We start from the raw sequence: 27,254 nt of genomic DNA, 5'->3' as shown, positions 1-27,254 counted from the left end.
TATTACTTGCCAGGGTGTTGGCCTGTTTTCCTTGATCTTGGGAGGGGTCCTCTCTGCCTCTAGGACACGAATGTTTGTTTCATTCCCCAGATTAGGGAAGTTCTCAGCTACGATTTGCTCAAGTATATCTTCTAGTCCTCTCTCTCTCTCCACCCCCTCCAGGATTCCAATAATTTTGACATTGGAATGCTTCATGGTGTCACTTATTTCTCTCATTCTATTTTCATGTTCAGTTTTTTTTTCCCCTGGCCTCGTCTTTTCCCTTTTATCTATATAATGGTCTTCCAGGTCACTAATTTGTTCTTCTGCCTCACTTACCCTAGCTGTTAGATTATCTAGATTAGATTGGATCTCATTGATAGCATTTTTAAGTTCTACCAATTCAGCTTTCATTTCTGCCCTTAGAGGCTCTATGTTGCCATTAATTGATTTCTCCATTCTAGCTATTGTCTTCACAATCTAGCCTGAATTCCATCTCTGACATCTTGGTTATGTCGGAATCCATTTGTAAATCTGTGGCATAAGTCATAATCTCTGAGTCTCTTATTTTGGGGGTTCCTCCTCCTAGTCATTCTGTTGAGGGGTGGTTGAAGGAATATATATAGTCCAAATTATTGACCACAACCCAAGCAAGATGCACCTGTTTTCTAGGCACCTTAGGGTTGCTGGCCTCTTTTTCTCCCAGCCTGTCTTCTGGGGGAGGAGCCTGCCACGCTGTTACTCAGGCAACCCTGTTTGGGCAGAGTTGCCCTGCTCCCCTGTGGCGGGGGATGGGCTCAGTGGGAAACAGTTTTTTGGGGCTCTTGTTCTCTGGTGGCTTTCCCTGGCAGCTTTCCGCGTCTCTTCCGAGAGTCAGAGCAGAAGAGACCATTTCCAACCCTCTGCCTCAGAGCAGAGAGATCGCAGTCTGTTCTTCAGTGAGCTCTCCAGGCCACACTATCTCTGTTTCTGTCTGTGCTGGTATAAACTGCAGCATCCTGGGTTGTGCACCCCTCCGCAGTGCTCCCATTCCTGCCTCCAGGTCGGGGCACATCTCTGCCCTTTGTGCTTCTAAAACCGCCAGCTGCCCCCCAGTTCGCACACGCCACCCCGCTGCTCAGGTTTCTGTCTAAAGTCCTTTCCCCGCCACTACGGGTCTGCGAGTCTGTGCTCGGTCCCCAGCGTGGGAGGCTATCGCTCACCGGCGGTGTAGGATCCCCACGGCCAGGCTCCCTTCTGCTGCCGTTTATCCTCTGATACCTGCCCGAGGAATCATGGCTCCCTGCTTCTTACCTTGAAACCAACCGCCTGCAATATTCTGTTTGTAGAGATCCAGATCTTCTTACATCTCAGGCTGATTTCGTGGGTGTTCAGAGTGGTCTGGTAGATCTTCAGCTCAATTCCGGTAACCAGTTGGAATAGGGTCCCCTACTCCTCTGCCATCTTTTCCTCTCCCCTTACCACTACTTCTTACTTATCCCTCCTATTTTAATTAATAGTCTTATAGTTAAAATTTATCAGGTTGTGACCTCATGTTTATTATTGGCCTATTTATATTTTGTTAACTTAAATACAGTTAACATAAAAAGTTGGAAGACGTGATAGAATTTTGTAGAAACTTTCCTCCTGTTAAATTTAATATAATTTGGTTAGATATACATAGAGCCATGTCATTTTTGGTCTCTTGTATTTAGCAATGTCACCACTTATTTTGCCTGCTTAGGGAGAGGAGGACAGGTGTGAGTGGTCATGAAGCTTTGTGCACAGCAGTGGTGTGTCCCCAGGCATGTCTGAGAGTGTGTCCTGGAATCCACTGTTGATGGCCTAGAACTGTCTCCAGACAGGGTGTCTGTCTTGGTGTATTTGACTTCTATGGGGAGTCAGCCCAGCTAGCTTTTTTCCCTCCCTTGCCTTCCCTTCCGTTCCCTTGCCTTCCCTTCCTTTCCCTTCCCTTCCCTTGCCTTGCCCTCCCTTGCCTTCCCTTGCCTTGCCTTCCCTTCCCTTCTCCTTTCCCTTTCCCTTCCCTTTCTTTCCCTTGCCTTCCCTTCCCTCCCCTCCCCTCCCCTTCACCTTCCCTTCCCTTGCTTTCCCCTGCCTTCTCTTCCCCTTTGCCTTCCATTCCCCTTTGCCTTCCCCTTTCCCATCCCCTCTCCCTTCGCCCTTCAGCTTGCCTGCAGAGCCTCATGTTTGGCTTCAACACTTGCTCTTAAGGAATCTGCACCACCTTGGTGTAGTTGAGAGAAGATCAGGCAGTCCCTAAGTTGCCTACATTTGGAGCTCACTGCATCTTTCAGCTTCATCTGACATGTTTTTCATTTATTTCCTTATTTAATTTCTTATATCCCTGTGATCCTTTCAGCCATTTAGAAATATAGAAACGGAAGTACTTACCTAAATTCTAGGAATGGGATGGAGCTGAAAGTAAGTGTAGAGGAGGACAAAAGGGTATATCTGCCCGAATCGATGTATTCCACCAAGTCATGCTGGTCGTTCAGAGCGCAGGGAAGCTGTTGGAGAAAGCAGAGTAGGAACATGAGGCAGGGAACCTGGAGAGCTGCCCTGTCCCATTGAGCCAGGTCTTCAAGGTCTTATTTAGCTCTAAGATTTTTTGGGAACATTACATTATACATGTGCATATTGTAGTGACATGACAAAAACCCTATTCAAAGCACAGTGTAAATTTGGAGGAAGATTATCTTTGCATTGTTTTTGTGGATAACTGACTGTTGATGATACGGGCACTGTTGTAACTCACTTAACCCTGTACCAGTACTTTGTGGTAAATTCTGTTATCATCTCCATTTTACAGAGGGGGAGACTAATGCATAGAGAAGTTCAGTGGTTCTCCACTGGCCACAGCTAAGCCAGCAAGCAGCAGAGCCTGCGTTCGAACCCAGGCACTGTGGCTCCAGACCCCAAGCTCTTAACCCTGTGCTTATGCAGCACGCCTGCTTCCTTGTCACTAAAAACTAGGTGCAGGAATTTAACAGTACCTTTAACTTCTAGTTTTTCTTTCTCAGAACTGATTCTGCATTGCAGTGCATCTCTGCGTAAACATGTGTTTGATTTTGTCACCTTTAATTTTGTTTTTAGATAAGATGTGAAGGAATCAGGCTATTTCTTCTGTGGCTTCAGGCACTTCAGACAAACTGTGCAGAAGAGCAGGTGCTGATTTTTGCTTGCCTCGTGCCTGGTTTCCCAGCGATCATGTCATCCAGAGGGCCCTGTACGCTGGAGACACTCATCAATCCTAGCCCTAGTGTGGCTGATGGTGAGGAACATTAAGCAGACCTTACCGGTTGAAATGACTCTTCAGGTTACATTGAGGGATTCCTTAGTTTGTCATTATCCTGAATAGAAATCTTTATTTCATAGATGGGTTCAGAGGAGGAATTATTCCCTGCTCATATTCACAGTAAAGTCTTACAGACGTTAGAATTGAAAGAATCGGAGCCTATTTTATATGAAATGATGACAGGAGAAATATACTGAAGTGGTGGAAACAGGAATGGAAGGGAGGGGACAGAGGTTGGCAATAGCAGGAAGTAGAGACACATGGTGTGTCTGGAGTGTTTTTGTGGCTGTTAATGAGATTTAAATCTGCCATCCAAAACTACTGTTTATTGTCCTCACATGATTGTTTCATGAGTGGACATTCATCTGCTCACCCAGCTGTGTATTTTCATGCAGCATTCATGGGAGGACAATAGTGGCCTCCTGGGAGTATTAATGGCAGTATTAATGGCAACCATTTGTATCCTGTGAGTTTTCAAGAAACTTGCCAGTTAGTTAATAGAGGGTAACTTTTTCCACTCTGCAGCGAAGATATATCCAGAAGAAATCACTCCACTCCTACCAGCCGTATCAGGGGAAAAGATCGCTGAGGACCAAACATGCTTTTTTCTTCAAATACTGTTGAAATATATGGTTATTCAGGTAAGAGCGAAATCATGGATATAATTCAGTAATGGTCTTACTCTCAACGGGAAAGAGAAAATATTGCTTCTTTTCTTCCTGCTCATATTTTGTATCTTTGCTTTTTCTTTGAGGTGATTCTTCGTGATACTTCACTAGAAATAGAATATACGCCAGTTCACATCAGCAAAGACCTGGCATACATACTATTTTGTGTGAGTGTGTATGTAAAGGAAAAAATTCAGTTCTCCATCTACTTTCGTATTATTACCACATTCACACAGAACACTTGGCTTCTAACACTTGTGGTTACCAGATGTGTGGGTTTTTCCCTCACCAGGCGACTCTGCAACACCAGCTGGGTGTCCTGTCTGCCTTGAGATGGCGTCAGATCCCACAGGTTAAGGGCTCAGTCCCATGAGCCTGTTCCATCACATTCAGGTGTCAGTCACAAGTAGGAAGGCCCCAGGTTACCCACAGCTTCTCTACAACTTAGCTACAAATCAGAGGTTCCCACAGCTTCTCAGGTGCAGCTGCTTTGCTAGAGTGACTTAAAGAACTCTGGGAAACATTTGTTTTCATTTACCAGTTTATTAAAGGATATGATAAAAGATACAGATGAACAGCCAGATGCAGAAACACAAAGGGCATAGTCTGGGAGGGTCCCAAGCCTAGGAATGCCTGTTCCTGTGGAGTTGGCATTTGTCACCCTCCCAGTACATGGATATGTTCACTCACCTGGAAGTTCCCTGAAACCCCTGCTACTGGGATTTTTATGGAGGCTTCCTCACATAGACATGCTCTGCTTCCAGCCCCTCTCCTCTCTCTGGAGGAATGGAGGGGTTGGGGTGGGGGTGCTGAAAATTCTAAGTTCTAATCATGGCATGGTCTTTCTGGTGACTAGCCCTCACTCAGGAGCCATCTGGGAGCACCCCCCCCACCCCCCGCCCAGAGTTGTGTTATTAGGACAAAAGATGCTCCCTGTGCTCTTATCACTTAGGAAATTACAAGGGTTTTAGGGGCTCTATGCCAGGAAGTGGGGCCAGAGACCCATATGTATTTTCTATTATCTCATAGTATATTAATCTATTTTTGCCTCTTCGCTTCTTCCTGACCCCTGATCCTATGCTAGCAAGGCAGGATGGAGGAGGAGGCAGGCCTGGAGGCTGAACTGGCAGATCAGGAATAGGCAGAGCAGGCAGGAAGATTTGGGCGAAAGCATATGGTGTTATCTCTTTGTGCCACCAGCACAGACCTACTTGATGTCACATGTTCCTTTCTCTGTTTACCAACTGAATACGGAGTTAGTATCATTAATTTGTGATTTCAGTAGGTGATCCCTTTCCTCTAGTCTACATTTCTGATATGGTTCAAAAAAAAGCTACTGAATTCTTTTCTCTCAGCCAACACTTCTCCTGTCTCTGAATTCTTCCTGGGAACTCTGTCCAGTCTCTGTGTCCTCCACAACCAAGTTTGTTGACTTTATCATCTCTGCTCAGTCCACTTTCTCTCCTGACACTCACTACTACCTGCCTCTGCCCTGTCACTGCTAAGACGGAGGCCCAAGATCCCTGAAGGAGGTTTAGAGGTCAAGTCCAGAGGAAGGACACTTTAGTGTTTGCCTTACTTAATCTTTCAGGTGATCTGACATGGCCCCTTCTTCATGATATTCTCTCCTCCCCTAATGTTTTCTTCCTTCTTTCCTCCTCCCTTTCTTCTTGGCCAGTTTTCTTTAGGGGACTGTTTCTTTCTGCTGTCCCTCAAGATTCAGTCCTTGTCTCCCTTTCTGACTACTCTGTCCTATTGGGCAATCTTATCTGCTCTCCTCTTCCATTTCCTTTAGCCAGCACAAGAAACACAGGGATTCCAAAATGCCGAGAACAGACTGGAGTATTCTGCTGTCTTCTAGAAGCGTGCATTTTGGCCCTACTGGCCCATTCCACCTGCATTTCAAACTCTACCTGTTCAGAAGCGGTAGGGTATCCATCTGTCCCTGGAGATTGGCATGGAGTATCGAGAAGTTGGATGTGTTGGGGCACTTGGGTCTCATTCTAGATGTGTTACTAATGAGCTGTGCAACCTCAGATATCACATAATCTCCAGAATCCCACTGATGGAAGGATGCCGGTAATACAGGGTGGGGACTTTTATGCAGACTGTGAACCCCCTGAATCATGTGCAGACTTGTATGTGCATGTCCATCCCACTCTTCTTCCCTCCCTTCTCTCTACTGGGTCCTCAGAGCAGAGTTTCTCCCTTGGCTTACCCCGGAGAACTGCCGACAGGTTGCCAACACGGAGCCCCTCTGCCCCAGGGGCGGCCAAAGCCCCTCATCCCTTGACCTCAGATGCTGCACAAATGTTTCCACTTTCTAAGTGGGCTGCATGTGTCATGAAGGAGGTTGGGAAGCTCTGCTTTAGAGTGCTCTGTGTTCTAACCAGTATTAAGAACCCGTGACAGGTGTAGCTGGACTGGCAGGCCTGGCTTATCTTAGCCTGTGGATTGCATTTAATAAGGACAATGCACTTTCCAAGTTTCTGTAGCTTTGCCTTCTGATGATACTGATTTTTCATATAGGTAACATTGGGTGAAATTCTTGCAAGGGATTATTTCCTTAATTCCTGCTTATTATAAATGGCCCTTTTTGAGTTTAAAAAAAAAAGTACCGGATTACATCTGACTAAATGTTTTAAGGGCAGAAAGAATGTTAAGTCATTATAGAGAACAGGTGGAAAAAAATACAGGCGTGATGAGTAGAGCAAGTTTAAAAACATATGATATCTATCATTGGGTGATTTTTTTTTTAATACTAAGTCAAAATATCTTTAACATAGTTAACTTTTGTTTTAAAGTATTCATTCTTGTCATCGTTTGAGTTTTAAGATATAATTTCATTACATGATTGTCAACATTATTTGTCAGCATGATTTTTTTTTAATTTAGGATCAGAATTTTAATACAATAACAGCATTTCAGTTTAGTAGACATTAAGTTGAGATGTAAATGTACATATGTTCTTTCCCACATATTATCCAAAGGCTGCAAGCTTGGAGTGGAAGAATAAGGAGAATCAAGATACTGGTTTTAAATTTCTTCTTACATTGTTTCAAAAGTATTATCTTCCTCATTTATTTCCATCATTTACTAAGTTAACAAACATCTACAAACCTGTACTTGGTAAGTACTGATTGGGCCGTGTCTAGAGGATGTCCATAGGGAAGCTGTCCATTCTCTTTCAAAGTGACCTTTGTTTATTTTTAAGTAAAATAGTTATTTTATTCTTATATTTAATGGTAACTTTATTGTAAGAGGTTTAAAGTTTCCTAATAAATGATTTTACCTATTTGTCAAACTACGTATTTGTACCTCAGCCAATAGCAATAAAGGGGACTGGGGCTCCTGTACTTAGAAATAATTCAACATGTGTCATGATTCTTTTTGGTGTAATTATATTTAAAATCTTTTAATGGCTCTATTTTATTGAAACTGTTTATTGAAGGCAGTGTTCATTATATCACACCAGGATGTTAAAGTTTGCATTTCCTTAAGTCTTCTCTTACGGATGGTGGGGTATGGTGACCCCAGGCCTTGCCCAGTGGCGAGGCAGGCCAGCCCAGGCCACACAGCTGCCCACAGTAGGCCCTTTCTTTTATCCTGGATCTTCATGCAGCCGGTGCTACTTACAGCTTCTTATGGAGGAGCCGATGTTTGGGCAGCTGGGAAACCAGAAAGGAAGGAAACAGAAGGGAATTTCTAATTTCGCTGGTAAAGTTTTTCTTCCATGAAAAATGAAGGCTCACAGGACAGAAGTATCCCTTAGATTGGTGCTGGGGAGGGGAGGCGAATTTTCTTCTCCCTTTTATTTTAAAGCAGGCAAAATTAGTTAAAATGAATAATCAGGAACAATTTTGGAGGGGAAAAGTTTACAACAGACATTAATCCATCTGGGGAATGTGGACTACTAACTCAGTTGTCTTGGGTGTTTATTTACATATACACACACGTGTGCACGCTTGCATCAGAGGAAAATAGCAGAAGCTTGATACATTTTGAAAGATGTAGAAGTACTAACCTTTAGAGGTACTGCAGTAAGTATTTGTTAGCTATATATATGTGGGTATTGTTTTCAGAATTTGTTTCTGATTTTATAAATAGTCTATATTCACTGTGGAAAACACAGTATACTTTAATATGCTGAACTTAAATTTATTTGTTGAGAACTTGTCTGCCTCATGCAGGTACCTCCAGGTGTATAAAAGTTAGAGAGTTGGAAATACAACAAGTAGTAGCTCGAATCCAATACCATGTAATTTTTTGTATTGATTATGAAATTTAAAGAATGAGAAGGGGACTTCTTATTAATCCTTTGGAAATGGTGGTGTCCGATACCTCAAAGATGAATTCTTTCAGACATAAAGTAGTTTATACTGATTCTATTCTTTGGATTCATCTAAAGGGAAAAGGATATAAAACTAAAGTCCCATGGATTTGATTAGTGTAGTATTGGATGTTAAAATATCTAAAATGATTTAAAAAATAATAAAATGTCTAAAATGATGACAAATGTCTATGCTTTTAGATTTGTTTCAATCATATAATAAGATTAAATGTTATAATGTATGTGAAAATATTTTTACTCTTATAATCTCATATCGTCTCTCAAATTTGTTAAAAATAGTTATTAGCTTAGTACTTCCATAGCCATATGCCCTAGCTGTAACAAGCAAACAGTAACAGTAGCCACCGTCCCATCTTGGTCAGGTTGCAAGGCAGAATCAGAAACAAGTCTACCAAAAGATGTCATCTTTAATAGTTTCTGGTTCTTTAATTTTAGTTGCTATTCATACGACCAAATATATATCTGCTTAGTTAGAAACTGAATCATTTGTGGGGGTTACACTCACTAACCTAATCATGTATTCTGTTTTCTTCCAGACATCCCCCATTTGAGACCAAAGCCAGTGTACATTACTACAGCTCGAGACAATGAAAACATTTACAGTACAAAAATTCCATACATGGCAGCTCGCGTTGTTTTTATTAAATGGATTGTAACTTTCTTTTTGGAAAAAAAGTATCTAACTACAACCCAAAACACTAAAAATGCAGTTGATGTACTGCCCAAAATCATACAGGTATGTCATTCATCTTCTTCTTATCTTTTACATAGGTAAGAATACACTAACACATACCAAAGTAATTGATTATTAGGATTTTGGTTCTCCAAGGATGTTGGTTATTGGGATTGGTTTTATTGGTGGGCTCTCTCTATATTGTTGAGGTGTCAGAGGGAGCTCTGAGGTAGCACTTGCAGTGCTCTGTTGACATTGCATGACCAGGCGATCTTGGGGGCCAGGGAGACATTCTGAGAAGATGGCTATTTTGCGCAGACTCCTGGCTCCCTCTCATTTTCCCTCCTTTGCTCAAGTAACAGTGACCTCAGAGCATAAGACCAGGGGCCTGTGTTGCCTTCGCCAACCCCCAGCACCAGGAAGGCCCTCAGGAATCATGTAGGTGGGCCATGGGAAGGACCCGTGAGACTGCCAACTGCCCTTCTGGTATCTCAGGGGAAGGAGTAGAAGAGCATCTCAGGATTTCAGGGTGCCATGATGGAATCCCTGGAAGAAAAGGCTGTCTCTCTCCAAGGCCTTCAGTGAAGACCTCTTTCTTTCTTTTTTTTTTTAAAGATTTTATTTATTTATTTGAGAGAGAAGGAGAGATAGTGAGAGTACAAGTGGGGAGGAGAGGGAGAAGTGGGCTCCCCGCAGAGCAAGGAGCCCAGTGTGGGGCTTGATCTCAGGACCCTGAGATCATGACCTGAGCTGAAGGCAGATACTTAACCGACTGAGCCACCCAGGCACCCCAAAGACCTCTTTCTGTGTGGGGCCTGTGGTGTATCTTCCCTCTCTTGCGGTCCTTAATCACAGACAAATAGGGCTTTCCCAGCAGGCTGAGTTGCTTAGGGACTTTGCACTGGGTAGAGCAGGACCACTTGGAGAGGTTCGAGAGCAGCTGCTTCATGGCAGGGACATGGTTTTATGCACAAAGTGTGGTTCACTTAGAGCAGGTTTGCTGATGCCCTGGAGTTCCCAGAAGCGTGACTAGGCCTTAGCTGGAAGAGTGCACACACCTGAGTGACAATTAGCATCTTGATGGAAGAGCACCAAACTGAGGTCCAGAGCACGTGTCCTCATTGATAAGAACTGACTAAAGAACTGGAGAAACATTTTCAAAGAAGTCTGAGGGGAATACAATTACAGTAAGAGCAACAAAAGACTTACTGAAGATTTTAAAAGAAAGCTTTGGGGTGCCTGGATGGCTCAGTCAGTTAAGTGTCTGCCTTCGGCTCAGGTCTTGGTCCCGGGGTCCTGGGATGGAGTCCCGAGGCGGGCTCCCTGCTTAGTGGGGAGTGTGCTTCTTCCTCTCCCTCTGCTGCTCCCCCTGCTTGTGCTCGCTCTCTTGCTCTTGCTCTCTGTCGAATAAATTTTAAAAATCATTAAAAAAATAAAAAAAGCTTTAAAAAACCTTAAATTCATTAGTTTAAAAATCTAATAGGTAAACTGTAAAACACAGTAATGATCACTGCTGAGAACAAAATTGATTTTCAAAAGGAATATCCCACAACACTAAGGAAAAATTCAAAGAGATGGAAATCAGAAAAGAATAAATATGATCTGAGGTCAGGTCCAGACCTACTTTGCAAGGCATGAGGACAAAAGGAGAAAAAATCAGAAGTGATAATTTGAACAAATGCAAAATTGACTTGAGTTGAAAAAAAGTCATGCCTTAGATTAACAAGGCCTTCAAGTCTCAGGGAGAATTAGCTAAACAGACACAAACCTAAACAGACATAAACCTATTTGACTTTCAGGGATTAAGAAAAAATTATCAGAGTTCCAGACAGAAACCGCAAGTTCCTTCTAGAAAATGAGACAGAGTAGCATTGAATATTGAATCTAATCTATAATCCTCAGGGCTGAAAGAACTGTCAGTCTGTCTGTCTTTCTCTCTCTTTCTCAGAACCTTGCTTCATATCACAGATGTCAGATTGATTTGAGTTCTAAATTGATTTAAGGTCTAAATATAAAAACAAAATGATAAAGAATTTAGGGGACAATCTAGGGGAATGTATAAATTTGGGAAGTGGTAGGCTACCTTAGGTAGAGATAAGTAAGACCCATAAGCCACAGAAGAAATGAGGTTCCACTTTATTTTAAAAATTTGAAAAAGGTTTGTATGTCAAAAGATAGAGTAAAGCCACATGTAGGCAATAGACTGTGAAAAGCATCTGTAACATCAGAGCTGTTAAAGGAGTTCATGCCTCTGATATATAGAGAATGCCTACAAATTGATAAGAAGACAAACAGTCCAATTGAAAAACAGACAAAAGGAGATGAAAGAAAAGTTCACAGAAGAGGAAATAAAAATGACCCTGGATTTCACTATGAGCCGGGGAACACCGTTAGTTCTGGACCATGTTGAGAGACCTTTATTCACCCATCAGGTAGACAAAAAGTAAAAACCATCAGGTAGACAAAAATTTGTATGAAATCATATATAAGAAACTCAGTCACACTTGGATAAATTTTACATTGTATCTTGTGTGGTTGTTAAGTCAGTTCAAAACAGTCTATTTAAAGGCTATGACTTTTTCCTACCTGGTTTCAAAATTTCAGAAAACCATCACTGTATTTATTGAAAGTAAGTTTCTCATTCTTGAAAAATACATTTGGATGATGAGAAGTAGCAAGAATAGTAGATTAACCACTGATTCAAGGTTCTAGTTTTTTTTCCTTAGTTGGTTATTCACACTTGTGAGTCATCTACTTTTATTACCTGGCTTTCTTAGTGTCCGTAAAGGTCTGACCTCCTGAATCAGTTTGGATGGTTGTATTATCCTAACAGAAAAAGACTCCATAACTCAAACTGTCTTAAAGATAAAAAAGAAATATTTTAATCCCATAAAGAAGACGCTCAAGGCAGGGCTGGCAGAGAATGTGGTTTTTATTCACTCTCTCTCCATGATCCCCTACAGTTTTCCCTCCTCTGCCCTTTACCTCTGGCAGGTTTTTCTTCCACACCCTGTTGATTATAAGATGGCTGCCAGCAGTGGGGTCACTGGCTTCCTTGTTCATGTTCAGAGACAACCCAGATATTTTCTGTAAAGCCCTTCCCTTTTGTCTGAGTGGGACAACCTAGGTTACTTGTCTCTCCTAGAACAATAACAAGGCACTAACTGGCTTAAAGCTGGCTATGTGAATGGCCCAGGAGGGACATGACTGGCTTCCATGACAGAACACTTCCCTGGTACTGTGGATGGGACCAGCTTCCCGTGAGTCACCTGCGCTACAGGGGAGGAGGCACACGGAGCACTGGGGTTCCATTAGGGAGGGGGAATGGATGCTGGGCAGACAACTATCCAGGCCCAGTGCTACCACACCCTGCAGATGGCCATACCCAGAAATGGTTGCTGCCATTGTATAGACTCTCAGTACGCCTCACGGTGTGCTGCTATAGCGAATTACAAACTTTCAGTGGCTTGGAAATTTATTATCTTGCAGTTTTGGAAGTCAGAAGTTCAAAATCAGTCTCAGTGTGGTAAAATCAGGGTGTTGGCAGGTCTGTGTTCCTTCTGGAGGCTCTAGAGGAGAATCCATTTTCTTGCTTTGTCCAGCTTCTAGAGGCTGCCTGCATTCCGTGGCTTGCAGCCCTTCATTACATCACCTTTTCTCCCTCTGTTTCCATCTTCACATTGCCTTCTGTGTCTGATCCTCCTATCTCCTGTGGATCCTCATGATTACATTGGGACCACCCAGATAATCCAGGATAATCTCTCCCTCTCACACCTTAATTTAGTCACACCTGCTAAATCCCATTTGCCAGGTAAGGTAAGATACTCAAAGGTTCTGGGGATTAGGGCATGGACATCTTTGGGGGGGTCATTATTCAGCTGATCAGTTAGCTCCTGTACTCCCTTCTGTGCTTCACAGCTCTTTTTCCCACTTCATCTCACATGTGTCTGTGTTCTTCTCTTCATCTGCATTGTGCATGAGAAAAAGCAGCAATTTAAATAATTGAATATTAGATTTTGGAGACAGAGTTGTAGGAATAAAAGCACATATAATTTCATTTGTCTCCTGAAAGTTTTTGTTTGGAATTTCAAATTTAATATAATTTGGCCTATGTAAAGTGAATTACTTAATCAGTTGATCCAAATCTCTTTTCAAAGAATATACTGCTCTTGTAAAAGCCCTTCAAAACAATATTTTAAGTGCTGTTTCCAAATGGAGTTTACACTTGCTCTTATCACTGTATTAAAGGTCATGTTTGAGGGGTTTTTTGGTGTGTTTTTTTCCAAAGTGAATTTGCTTCCGGATCTAAAACTAATACCTTTAACAGTATTTTTCACCAGGGAGGAGAGGACTTAGTGCATCTTCTAGACTAAGTTTTCTTACCACTTGTAGAATCTGGTATAACAAATACTCATGGGAGAATGAAAAGACAGTTGCTCTTACATCCGTATACTATGTTGACAACAACAGCATAAACCTGAACAAAGCTGTACATTCTTGGTGCATCATTTCAGCTGAAAATGTGTTCAGTGAAGTATTGTTTAGTCCTTAGTAATTCTTTTTTGTATGAGATAAAAGTACTTCATACATTAGAGAAAGCAGAGTGGTGATTTTAAGATTTCGTCAGTGACCGTTTTTTACCAGTTCTATAAGCATATTAATTGACATTAAAACCCATAAAAGTCCATTTGGGAATGAAAAAAAATTTGAGATGATACCGGTTTTTTGTATGATATTTGTATGATAACCCTTAGTTACACTTTTTATTATGTCTGAATACACCCTTCAATAATGATTCATGGGCTGTGGGTTTCCTGAAATTGTATTTTGTGGGATGAACGGTTAGAAAAAGTGAATCCCACAAATTGACAACCCTCTAGGAATTTGTATATTAATTTTTTTGTTGACTCCCACTCTAGTAATTTCTGTGTCCCAGAACCTCTACCGAGGCAGTACAGGCTGCCCCCAACTGTGTAGGAGAATCATGACAGGGGCATTCAGTGGCATCAGGCATCACCACCAGCACGGTGGTTGCATCCTCTCGTTTCACACCTGCTTTGTGGGTGTCCCCCTTTAGCTTGACCCTGACAGTGAACAGGTCTGAGAAGAAACCAGATGTTGGGGAGGGTTGATGGGAAGGGTTAAGTGGCAGCTTGTATCATGCAATTTCCTGAACCCTTGCAGTGCAGGCCTGGGCCAAGCTGATAAGTCTGTTCCACAGACTAAGGCTTCATCATGTGCCAAAGAAGTGAAAACCATTTTTGCATCTGCCACCAGAATCAACTAATACTAAATAATAGTTGAGAATTCCAGCTTGATTGTAGTGGGTGGAAAATGGACCTCTCTCTGTGGTTAATTCTTATGTATGCTTTTACTGTTAATCTTCATAAAAGAGACAAGATATGAGGAAACTTGGATTATCAGTTTGTGTTCACTCTTAATCACTCACTGTAGTTATACGTCTGTCAAAACATATAGATGTTTTCAGAAAGTAGCCTTCTGTGGAGGGAGTAGGGACTAAGCCTAAGGAAAGCATTGTTCTATCAAGAGAAGTCGTTTTCAGTTTATGGCAGATGGGAAATCCATCTCTTATGTCCTATTTGGATAACAGAGTTCACTTTTAATTTTTTTAAACTTATTTTGATTTTTTTAATTGAAGTATAGTTGACACACAATGTTATGTTAGTTTCAGGTGTACAACATAGGATTTGACAAGTCTGTATGTTATGCTATGCTCACCATACAGTACCATCGACCATATTCCCTATGCTGTGCCTTTCGTCCCGCGATTTATTAATTTCATAACTGGAAGCTTATGTCTCCCATTGTCCTTCACCCATTTTGCTTCTTCACCCACTGCCTCCTCTTTGGAGGAGTTTGTTTACCAGTTTGTTCTATGTATTTATGGGTCTGTTTCTGTTTTTCAGTATGTTCAGAGCACTTTTTAAAAATTACTTGGTGCCTTTAAACATATATCTTTGTTTACATTATTTTAGCTACCTAATTGCTGTGTTACTCAATTAGTTATCTAATGACTTCAAAACTTGGTGGCTTAAAACAACAACCCTTTTGTCGTGTTACATATACTTTTTGGGTCAGAAATTTGGGCAGGATCTGGTTGGACAATTCTTGTGCTTCATACGGCGTTAACTAAGGTCAGTGGGTGGTGGTCTTCAGCTGGCGGCTGGTTGGTCTAGAGGGTTCAGGATGACTTTATTCACATGCCTGTTACTTTGATGGGTGCAGTTGGAAGGCGGGGCTCAGCTGGGCCTCTCTAACAGGGTCGTTGGACTTCTTCCCTGGCTGCTCAGAGCTCCAGTACCAAATGTTCCAAGAGATGGGAAGTGGTAACTGTCAACCTCTTGGACCTGGGCCTGAAACTGGCACAGGTCTCTTCCACTCTATTCCACTCACTGGTTAACACAGTCACAGAGCCCATGTGGATCAAAGGGAAGGGGGAATCATAGAATTTGTGATCATTTTTAATTTGCTATATATGTACATATGTACATGGGGTTTTTTTCCCTCTTTCTTTGGCCTGTGGGGGAGAATGGGAGTTATTGATCAAAGAGTCACAGGTTATGGAGCCATAAGAGAGACATTAGACTTAATCCAACCTCCGTAGTTTAGAGATTAAATATATATGTCAGTAAAAATGAGTAAAATTTTATTTTTCTATGAAGATAGTTGATGCATCAAAAAGGATGAAATAATTTCTATAGGACAGCTCATCTGACAGTATCAGTACCTTTGATAAGCCACACAGACTTAGTAGCTAAGGCATGAAGAGAAAAATTATTATAAATATAATCTTCCATTAATTTTCCCTAGAGATTGCTATTTGGATATCTGCTTTCAAACTGTCCTTGGTAGTTACTGAAATCACTATTTTGTACTACTCATATCTTATCATTTGTTGTAAAAAATATTCACAGTGGGTAGAATTTTAGTGGTATTTGGGTTATACATTTTTGACACTTAAAATGATAGTGGAATTTACAAAAATGAAGCAAAATTATACGTGTATTATATTTGGAGGAAACCTTTAATTCTATGGGGAGATGAGAGCAGAAATCCACAATAAACATGTGAGTCATTGCATGAATTATTTTATTTTTTTTTGTGCTCTTAAAGCCTTCTAAATATTTAACGTTTTGTAAGTATTTCAGTTAAGTTCGATGTGAGATTCTGAATATAAAACTCAGATCAAGATTGTTCTCATAAAATACACTCTAAAGATCTTGACACTCCTCCATCAGGTGTCACTTAGTCTCATGAATCAAATGATGCTTTCCAACATTGTGGCTGCAAAAAATCCACTGAACTTTCAAGTCTCTGTGACCATAGAGTAACTGCTGAATTTAGAAACCAAAGGTGATCATAGTATAAATTCATTGACACAATTTGTACTATGATTTTGCAAATATAAGTTAAAGTTTTTAGGTTGAGAAAATTTCACAGCTTCCCTCCCTGCAATAATTTAGTGTTTTCCTTGTAAAATAACCAAGTTGGGAAGGGGTTAGCTGGTGAATTGGGAAATTGGTGAGTACAGATCTGGGGCCCCTTGTGCTTCGAGCAGTGCTGGTGTCTAGCTTGCCTTCAAGTTGATGGTAACTAGAGTTCTTTAAAATAAAGCAAGTCTTCAGTTTCACTGGGTGTTCTTGTGTGTCAAAGAGGCTCACTCAGAAGTGGTAATGGCTTTCTTCCAGACTGTTGGTGGTGGTGTGGGGCAAGAGAGGGTGCCGGCAGAGCTGGATGGCGGCGGGCCTGCAGAGCAGGACAAAAACCATTCCAACAGCAGCACCTTGTCCGACCGAAGACTCAGCAACTCCAGCCTTTGTAGCATTGAAGAAGAGCACCGCACTGTGTATGAAATGGTGCAGCGGATTCTCTTGTCAACACGAGGTTATGTCAACTTTGTGAATGAAGTCTTTCGTCAGGTTAGTGTGTGTGTGTGTGTGTGTGTGTGTGTGTGTTGTAAGTTCATGAAATTGAAGAGAGTTTTGTTCATGTTCTTTTGCTCATAGTACTGCAAGAAATACTATTGATGAGTTGGGCTACATTGCAGGGCTGAATAATGATCCCTCTAATCCTGCTTTTAATTTGTCATGTGGAGTGTTGTGATTATGTTTATGATTTTTTAAGATTTTTTTGTAAAATTTCTACACATGGAGGGGAAATTCTATATATGAGCAAATCATCCCCAAAATACCCTCATGTGTCCATAAGAAACTTGAAACCCGGAGGTAGGTGGGAAGAAAGCCCTTGCTGAATACTCATCAACAAATGAACATGGCAAAGAGGAGCCCCAGGCTGGTGTTGTCCTGAGGGTCCGAGGGAGCTCTGTGGAGGCTCTGCAGACGGTTGTACTTTCCCTGCAAACACACATGGAATGCACGTGTGATAGAAGTATTTATGACATAAGAGGAAAAAGCTGGGAAGGGAGGGGAATAAGGGGAAAGCAAGGGCTGACACTGATAGAGCAGCCGGGTGGTGGACACTGTGGTGGGCGAAAAGGGAGGGGAAGTGCAAACAAGAAAGAGGGTGCAAGTGAGGAAGAACACAACAGAGATAGATCAGAGGCCAGCAACGATTAGCAGCCCTGAGCGACAACCCGGGCTGGCTCTGCCCCCCAGGGGACCTTGGGCATTGTCTGGAGACATTTTTGGTTGTCACAACTGGGAAGAGGGCAGTGCCACTGGCATCTAGTGGGTAGTAGCCAGTGATTCTCCTATAGGCACAGGACAGGGACTCCATTCCACTACCCCATGACAGAGAACATCAGGCCCCAGTGTCAGTAGTGCTGCTGTGGAGAAACTCGGACAGAGGAAGCAGAGCCCGCGGTGCAGGGAAAGACAGTAGCTCTGTGGTGTGGGGTGGAGCCACTGGCCACCTGCCTCTTGGTACTGGTGCCCTGGGAGACAGAGCCTGGCTCTTCTGTGGGTGTGTTAATGTGATGGGGAGTAGCTTTTGAGTCTGGGCACCTGCACAGAGGGTGAGGCCCATGAATGGCAGAGACCATGACTGGTGGGGAGAAGGGGAGGAGTCCTGTGCCCACACGTGAACCGTGTATGCGCACCATGAAGAGCTTTTCGTGGAGGGGCAAGACTTCTAGATAGTGATTAACCCCTTCACGTCGGAGACTGTCATTAAGGAGAAATCAGCCAAGAATGAAAGTCCCAGTGTAATCCATAGCAATCTGGAGGTTTTACCTTATTTTGTATTTTAATGAATAAAAATGTTTGACTTAAGAAAATATTAGTTTAAGCTTCAATGAAAATTCCCCTTATAAAATGTTTTTCTGGTTTTGGATCTCAGCACTGCCTTGGTTCTTCCTACTCCCTAACTGTGTCTTCTCTGTCTCATTTCTTGGCCCCTTTTTATTTGACCCCAGATTCCAAGAGTCAACCAAGGTTCTGGGCTTGAGCCTCTTCTTCTGTAACTCCACACTTGCCTCCCTAGGGCCTTCAACTGCTTGTGCAGAGCCAGCAGCTCTGTGACATGAGACTCCCAGTCAAGCCTTTTGTCTGGACCTTGCTTCTTGTTTGCACACTTGCCTTTTGAAATGCCCACTGGTGATCTTGTCTGATATTCTAGTGGTGTCTTAATGATAATGAAGCGAAAGCTTAGCTTAGTTTCTTCCATAACATCAGCTTCTCCTCATGACCTGACCACTTCTTTAATGGGACTCGTGTTCTTATGTGCGTATTAATTTTTGCCCTCCTGTGCTCCTTGTCTCCTGCTCCTCCTGTAAGCCATCACTGGGCAAGTCATGCAGGAGGCTTTCTCACTCCTGCTCCCTCCTTTTCCTTTGACTATGGTTAGCAGCATGCTCCCTGGAGCCCCACACCTGCTATGTCATCCCTTTCTAACCTATACTGTATGTGTCATGCTGCCAAAACATTCTTTTATCATCATAATCCCTGATTTAAAAATCTACCCTATTCTCTTCATTAATGTTGCCCTGTTGGGTTCCTGTTGTACACATGGAAGGTACTTGGTAACCATTTAATTTGATTTGAAATCATCAAGGTCCTAGAGGGCATATAATTGAGGATAGGGGTCATATAGAGTAAAGGAGCAGATAAGAATATTTCAGACTTTGTTGATCATGTGGGCTCGGTTGCAGCTCCTCAGCTCTGCTTTCACAGTGAGAAAGGAGCCGTGGGCAGCACCTAACAAAGAAACATGGCTGTGTTCATAAAGAACTTTATGAAAGTCACTTGGCAGGCTGGATTTGGATGACAGGCCATAGTTTGCAGACCCTGATCTGTAGCAATGTTTTAAGCTCTTGGATGCCAGTGCTTACTATAAGACTAGATATGATTGACAAAGCTTATAAATTTTGCACACGAGATACATGCTAAACTGATGTGGTTTTACCTCTATTGTGTAAATTGTTAATTTATCATACGGACAGTTCTGTCTGTATCCATTATTGGCAAGAGTGTGCTCTAAATTCAGTTCTGAAGTAGCTTGGGCCACGGAGGTAACTGCAAACTACTTATGACCGAACTTCTGAGACATCTTTGTGCCGTGAAGCCAAAAAACATTTTATTTACATTTTATCATTATTCTTCATCAAATCTAATTTGAAAGCGTATATGTGAAATTTAAAATATGAGTGTTGTGCTAGTTAAAATACTAGGTAGAGATGCTTGTAGGGGCATGGTTTTAACATTGTGTTCTATTGCCCTCTTGTGGTCAATGATGAATTTTTATTTTCTGGATGGCAAAATGTGACTCCTTTCCTAGTGATTTCTTTTTCAATTTTGAAGTGTTCAGAGACTATTAAATATTTAGGCCTAAAGGCCATTCAAGTTTAAAATGTACATTTAGGAAGCACATGTTCTCAGTAGAGAGGTAAGATGTGTGTGTGTGCACCCGAGAACTGTGCATGATGGCAGATCAGATGTCCACGTGTGTGACATGGAAATAAATGCTGACGAGGGGCCCCGGGGGCAGAGAGGCTCGTGGCAGGGCTAACGAGCCCTTACTGCTGCCCCAAGCAGGCAGGCTAGCAGTGAGTGGTAGAGGCTTCAGGTGGGCCAGTTCTGGTCTTGGGGTCGCTCTGCTGGAAATTTGTCTTCTTACCAGTGTTTTTCAGACTACTTGTTGTGACCATTTTTAGGTCATGAAATCAACTTATCAAAAGCCAGTATTTTGGGGTGCTTAGGTGGCTCAGCTGGTTAAGTGTCTGCCTTCGTTCAGCTCAGGTCATGATCTCCAGGTTCTGGGATCTAGCCCCACGTTGGGCTCCCAGCTCAGCGAGGAGTCTGCTTCTCCCTTTCCCTCTCCCCCTGCTTGTGCTCTGTCTCTCTCTTTCTCTCTCAAATGAATAAATTAAATCTTTAAAAAAAAGCTTTTTAAATAATGGAATAGAATAAAATAGACCAAAACATTTCAGAGTGTACTGCATGTTCTAATGATTAGTATTTCTTTGTGAAACTTCTAAAACTATTTATGTATATACTATATATAAATGCATATATGCTTCTGTAATATGTCTTACTTAGGTTATAGGTCTGAAAAGTTCAAAGCACTGCTCTAAAGGTTATTTGTTGATTACATTGTTCTGTTTGTTGTTGGTTTTGTTTTAAAGAATATTTTATTTTTAAAAAAGCGAATGTTCATTAGATAAACACAGTCTCAAGCAAATCACTCAAAATACTGCCATTAAGCAACAACTGTTGATGTTAGAAGAGTATCATTCCAGGTGTTTCTATATGTGTGTATTTGGCTGCTGGCCTGGCTACCTAGATAAGCAGATAAGAGCCTGGCAGAGAGGAGATGGGTAAGGCAGGATATAAACAGACAGAGAGCAGCCTGGCAGATAGACAGGAAGGCTTACAGATGAGCTGATAGACATAAACAAACTGGCAGGCAGGTGTAGAAGATGAGACAGGTGGAGGTAGACAGGCCAGCTGGCAGAGGTGGAGGTGAGTGGGGTGGTGTAGACGCACGGGTGCATGGGTGCAGAGAATGTAGCAGGCAGTTAAAGATGGACAGACAGACAGACAGACAGCCTTGGACGGGTGAAGGTAAAACCAGACAGAGGTTGACAGAGGTGAAGGCAGAGGCAAGGGGAAGGTATGTGGAAGTGCCGGGGAGGGGTTGAGAGACTGACAGATAACTTCATGACAATGGAATCTTTAATTCTTAATGATTCTTTCATGTATTTTTAATGAAGAGCTCTGAATTTCATTTTATTTGAATTTAACAGAAGAAAAGAAAATAAAGAGAAACAGAATTGTTAGAAATTCAAATAAACATTTCTTTACCACAAGAAATATTAACTACTAAAATATTTATCTATAATGAGAAGATTATAATCACATTAAGGTGGTGGAATCACTTTTATCCCCATGGTGTAATTTTAGATAGCACTAGCTGAAGAAGTTATCAGCCTTGTATTTTCTTCAGCCTCCTCTCCCCATCCACTTATTTCATTATATTATAAATTGATAGCCTAAATTTACCATTATTTGTGGTCAGTTTTGGAATCCTAATGTGCAGAATTGTTTAGTTTGGGTTCTAAATTTAGATAGACTCTTTCCTCCTGGTGTCCTCAGTCCTAACATGCTTGCTTTGATTGACTTCTTGGATGGCCTCGTTTTATCATCAAGTGGGTGTTTTCAAGAAGGTGTCTTGAGGCTCTAGTCCCTGAGTTCTTTTGTGATGAGGAATGTTTTCCTTTTGCCTTTCCACATGAACAGCAGTTTAGCTGGGTATAATCATTTCAGGTCACCCTTTCTTCCAATTAGGAATTTGTAAGTCAAAACTTTTCTAGAATTTTCAGTGTGAATACCTTCAACATGTTTAAAGTAATAAAAGACAAGCTTGGAAATGTTTCCAGGAAACAAGAAATTGTAACAAATGACTAAGCAGATTTGAATAATAAGATAATAAAACTTCTAGAAATGAAAAAAAATGTAATATTGAAATAGTAAAGGAAAACCTCAGTGGGTGAGTTTAATAGCAGGTTAGGTACAACTGAGAACAAATTAAACAGATGGACAGATCTGAAGAAATTATCCTGAGTGTCCCTCAGAGAGACAAAGATGAAAAATATGAGAGGTTGAGATATGGAGAATATGGCGAGAAGGTAGGAAGCATGAGTTCCACTCTCCTCTATCCTTATTATTTTTTATCTGCTGTTCTACAAGTTACTGAGAATATCCTACTATGACTGTGGATTGGTCTATTTTTTTTTCAAAGTCTATCAGTATTTGCTATATATATGTATATGTGTATATATACATACACATATGTATGTATATATTTGAGGCAAAATTATTAATTTTAGTATAGATTCACAAATGTATGTTCCTTTGAATTGAATCTTTCATCAGTAAGAATTTTTCCTCTTTATCTCTAGTAATGCTTTTTTTTTTTTTTTTTTGGCCTCAAAGTCAGTCTTGCCTATTCTTTTTTTTTTTTTAAAGGTTTTATTTATTTTTTTGACAGAGAGATAGAACAAGTAGGCAGAGAGGCAGGCAGAGGGAGAGGGAGAAGCAGGCTCCCCACTGAGCAGGGAGCCCGATGTGGGGCTCGATCCCAGGACCCTGGGATCATGACCTGAGCCGAAGGCAGCCGCTTAACCGACTGAGCCACCCAGGCGCCCCAGTCTTGCCTATTCTTAATATAGCTCTACCAGTTTTCTTTTGGCTAGTTGTTTGCATGGTATATCTCTTTCTAACTTTTTACTTTCAATCTCTCCATATTCATATGTTTTGGATGTCCTCTTATATATGGCATATAGTCTTTTTAATAGTTTTTAAAATCAAACCTTACAATTTCTATCTTTTGATTGGAGCATTATTCCCTTTACAGTTGATATAACAACTACTGTAATTGTGTTTAAGTTTACTATCTTACTTTCTGCTTTCTAATTGTATTGAATTCTCTCAGGCTGGTTGTTTTTAGCATCCCATTTTTCTCCTCTAGCTTAGTATTTTTATACTCATTTGTAATATTTTAATTGTTAACATCCCTAACTTAAAATCTAGCACGAATTTCAACTTTTACACTGTAGGTCTACACTCCAGTTCCATTTATTCCTTCTCAGTTCATATGCCCCTGCTATGTACAGATTTGCCTCGACTCACAATGCAGTTACATCCTGATAAACCCATCATAAGTTGAAATACCCCCATAAGTCAAAAATGCATTTAATACACCTAACCTACCAAATGTCATAGCTTAATCTCAGCTACCCTGAACATGCTCAGAACACTTACTTTAGCCTACAAGTTGGGCAAAATCATCTAACACAAAGCCTAGCTTATACTAAAGTATTAAATATCTCATGTAATTTATTATTTGAGATTATTCCATACTGGAAGTGAAAAACAGAATGGTTATATGGGTACAAAATGGTTGTAATTGTATCAGTTGTTTATCCTTGTGGTCCCAGGGTTGACTGGGAGCTGTAGCCCCTGCTACCACCCAGCACCACAGAGAGTGTCATACTACATATCCCTAGCCCAGGAAAAGATCAAAATTCAAAGTACAGTTTCTACTGAATATGCATTACTTTTGCACTATCATAAAGTTGAAAACTTCTAAGTTGGACCACTGTAAGTTGAGGGCCACCTGTATTTGACTTCCATCTTATGAATATATATTATTCATATATATACACATATATTATCTCTTTTGTAACTATTATTTTACCCAGTTTTATTCTTTTTATTCATATATATTCGTATTTACATTTTATTCATTTAGATTTATCCAAATAATTATCCTTTTATTGCATTTTTATCTCTTCCTGAATCTCTGATCCAGGATTATTTTCCTTCTGCCTAAAGAATAACTTTTAGTATTTCCCTTAGGTTAGATGTCCTGGTAAAAGTTTTTCTCATTTCTGTATCTGAAAATTTCTCTATTTTGCTTTTGTTTTTGAAGTGCAATTTTTCTGGATAGTGAATTCTACATGGGCAGCTGTTTTCTCTTTGCATATTGAATATTTGTTCCATTGTTTCTTTGAGAAGTCATGTGAGGTCATGTGGTTGCTCCTTTGGAGGAAATGTCTCTTTTTTCCTCTGGAAGCTTATAAGATTTTCTGATTGTTCTTGGTTTTCAGCAGTTTTACTGCAATATACTCTGTATTTACCCTGCTTGTGTTTGTGATTCTTGAATCTGTGGATTGCCATCTTTTACCAATTTTGGCAAAATTCTCAGCCATTCTCTCCTCAAGTATCATTTCTGCCCCTTTTTGCTAATCTTCTTTCCTTGTGCATCTGCAGCCATGCATAAGATCAGCTTTTCATTGTGTTCTCTCTCTTGCCTTCCCTTCTGAGTTAGCCATCCTTTCATCTTGCCGTGCTTCATTCTGGGTGTTTCCTTCGGATTTTTCATCCAGTTTTCAGCCATGTCCATTCTGTTGTCAACCCACACACACTGAGTTTTTAATTTTGGTTATTTCATTTTTCAATTCCATTTACATTTCTTTTTGAAACTTTCTTTATCCTGATTTCCTGTGTGTTTAAAGTATTGTCTGGTTTTTATCATGGTTTTGTTAATATTGACTTCTTTTCTCATATTTCTGATTTTTAATTAATATGCTACATAATATTAACCAGTTTGTACAAATAATTTGGGTTTTACTATGATTTTATTTTCCTACAGAGAAAATTTCTATTTGCTTCCTGGGGGGAGGATAACATGATATACCTCGATTTACCTCATTGTCTACATTTTTCAAACCTCATCACATGGTCCACTTAAGATTTGTGCATTTCATTATTTATAAATTTTATGTAAAGTACCATAAAAAATTTTGAACTCTAATCAGTGATACACATGTTGAAATATTTAGGGGTGAAATGTACTGATGTCTGCAGGTTTCTTTGAAATGCATCAAAAATAAGATGGATTGAAAGAAGGATAAATAGGGGTGGATTGACAGATATGTGGTAAACAAATCTAGCAAATGCTAATGGTAGAATCTAGGCGGCAGTATATAGATAATCACTTTAAAGTATTTCTACTTTTTTGTATGTGTGAAAATATTTGTAATAGAATTTGGAACAAAATTAGAGTGGGACACCATTGTACTTTGTCATACTCTGTCTTTGTTGATCTTTCTTGAGATACAAGTCAGAATATTTGTTACATTGATATGTTACAGTCTTGTTATAACACAGACTCCTCTATTCTGGAATTTGATGCAACATCGATGGAAATTTATATATTGCATGAACCCTTGTTACACTGAAATCTGCCTGTAATTGGATCCTGTGGCATGAACATTAAGGACAGTATTAAATCTCTGAATCTTGAGATCTCAAGACCTAGAATCATCACTAACTTACTTTGTAACCTTGGGAAAATATCTCAGGTGTTCTGAGCCTCAGCTTAATTCCTCATCTATGGAATGAAAGCATTTCCTGTAGTATTGAGTTCCTTTCCTTTGTGTTTACCCCTCAGACAGAAATATTCCTTAGATCTGATACTCAAAAGGCAAATACATTTCTCCTTTACCTTTTGGCTTATATTTTTGGAATCTTACATTAAATCAGAATTCTTACATGCATATGTGTAAAGAGATTCTTTAATGTTAAATTCATGGGGTGCCTGTGTAGCTCAATTGGCTAAAGTCTGATTCTTGGTTTTGGCTCAGGTATGATCTCAGCATCATGGGATTGAGCCCCGCGTCAGGCTCTGTGCTCAGTGCTGGAGTCCGCTTGCCCTCTCCCTCACCTTCTGCCCCTTCCCCTGTTGTGCACATGCTCGCTCTCTCTCTCTAAAATAAATTTGAAAAATCTCAAAAAAAATAAAAAAGTTCGCATAAATGTGCACAATGCTACAACTGGCCTGGGACTCTCTTTAATGTATTTTCTGAGAGCCAACATTCACCAGCATACCAGTGAGTACAGAACACCTGAGTACAATCTTTACTCACTGGTATGCTGGTGAATATTGGCTCTCAGAAAGGGAAGAGAAGGTGTAAGGGAGGGAGGAAATAAGGAAGGAAGAGAAAGACAAAAAAAAAAAAAAAAGAAAGAAAGGCTCCAGTTATTAGCATTTGTCAACTTCTGTGGTGTAAATACTCCCTCTGTCACCTACACAACATCCCTGAACATGGATTGGGCAGAGGTGTGGCAGTTGGCTGCAGCTGGCTGCAGTAGTATGTCTGTTGTCTTATAATCAATTTCTAATTCATTGGGAAAGGTTCCCAGTTGTGTAACTATTATTGTCTGTATAGCCAATTAAAGTATCTGTGTAGGTGTGCATGTTGGCTATTTTTGTGAAAAAACTATTCAGAATGCAGAAGTTATTTTTAAATTGCATGACATTTTCTGGCCCAATTGAAAATGCCTTTTTTCCTCAGCAAGTTTGGTGTGCACAAAAATATGTGGCCCTGTATGTTTCAGAGGAAAGTCTGAAATTGGTGATGGTGATTGGAAATGTCTGTTATGTGCGTGTTACAGTGATCTAAGCAGGTGTGGAGTTAAAGGGAGTCTTCTCTTCTTATTTTAGGCATTTTTGTTGCCTTCCTGTGACATAGCTGTAACAAGGAAGGTAGTTCAAGTGTACAGAAAGTGGATCCTCCAGGACAAACCTGTGTTCATGGAAGAACCAGATAAGAAAGAAGCTGCCCAAGAAGATGCTGAAAAATTAGGATTTTCAGAGACTGACAGCAAAGAGGTAATATGTTATCACTTGTTGTTTCAGTTGGGAGTACACATATTTTAGCAAAGTATACCCGGTCAGGCAAAGGTGCCGGTCAGTGGGACATAGACCAGCGGGGCTCTTTTATCATAGCTGATGCTCTCAAGTTGCTGAGTTCCATGAGGATCTGCTACAGTGAGGCTGCTTCTGGGCTCTATTCAGGGTCATTGGTCCCCTACCAACCCTCAGGCTTGGTCTGTGTGTTCATGGCAGTTTCGTTATTCACTGTTGCGTGAGAATTGTTTTATAAACCACCTTTTACACGTCTTCTGTATGAGACTAAAAATGTCACTGCCTTATTGGTATTACATGTTTAAATAAATAGCATTTGAGAAACTAAATATAGAATGTTTTGGCAGTCTTGTCTTGTGCAGTGGCCTGTTCCAGAGCAGTTGAAAGGTCTAACCTAATAATGAGTGCTATCTCCTCCATTAAGAAGCCTCACTGCAGGGCTGGGTGCTCTCCTCAGAGTGAGAGCTGTTGGAATGGAACTTTTAGTCCTGGTTAGGTAAAGCTTAGAGGCTGGATAAATCTAAAAGAGCCAAGATGTCCATTGACAGATGAATGGATAAAGAAGATGTGGTCTATATATATAATGGAATATTATGC

At 40.8% G+C, this 27,254-nt stretch overlaps 1 protein-coding gene across 9 annotated transcripts in view; it reads left to right on the top strand.

The window, feature by feature from the left end:
- Positions 1–27,254, top strand: part of RALGAPA2 (Ral GTPase activating protein catalytic subunit alpha 2) — a 308,387-nt gene that overhangs the window by 63,967 nt on the left and 217,166 nt on the right. For 8 of the 9 annotated variants that reach the window (XM_081831946.1, XM_081831942.1, XM_081831943.1 and 5 more), the window contains exons 1-6: positions 2,623–3,250; positions 3,800–3,915; positions 6,933–7,071; positions 8,830–9,029; positions 16,676–16,906; positions 26,454–26,621. In XM_081831946.1, the coding sequence (XP_081688072.1) occupies positions 3,187–3,250; positions 3,800–3,915; positions 6,933–7,071; positions 8,830–9,029; positions 16,676–16,906; positions 26,454–26,621 (918 nt within the window). In that variant the 5' untranslated portion in view covers positions 2,623–3,186. Of the gene's footprint in view, positions 1–2,622; positions 3,251–3,799; positions 3,916–6,932; positions 7,072–8,829; positions 9,030–16,675; positions 16,907–26,453; positions 26,622–27,254 lie in introns of those variants that run through there. The other variant, XM_081831950.1, reaches the window with a different exon arrangement.

The sequence above is a fragment of the Leptonychotes weddellii genome, chromosome 10 (genome assembly GCF_054177405.1).
Source record: "Leptonychotes weddellii isolate Sample4059 chromosome 10, ASM5417740v2, whole genome shotgun sequence".
NCBI lineage: Eukaryota > Metazoa > Chordata > Mammalia > Carnivora > Phocidae > Leptonychotes > Leptonychotes weddellii.
The sequence above is the reverse complement of the archived record's forward strand: the minus strand, read 5'-3'. Positions and strand labels throughout refer to the sequence as shown.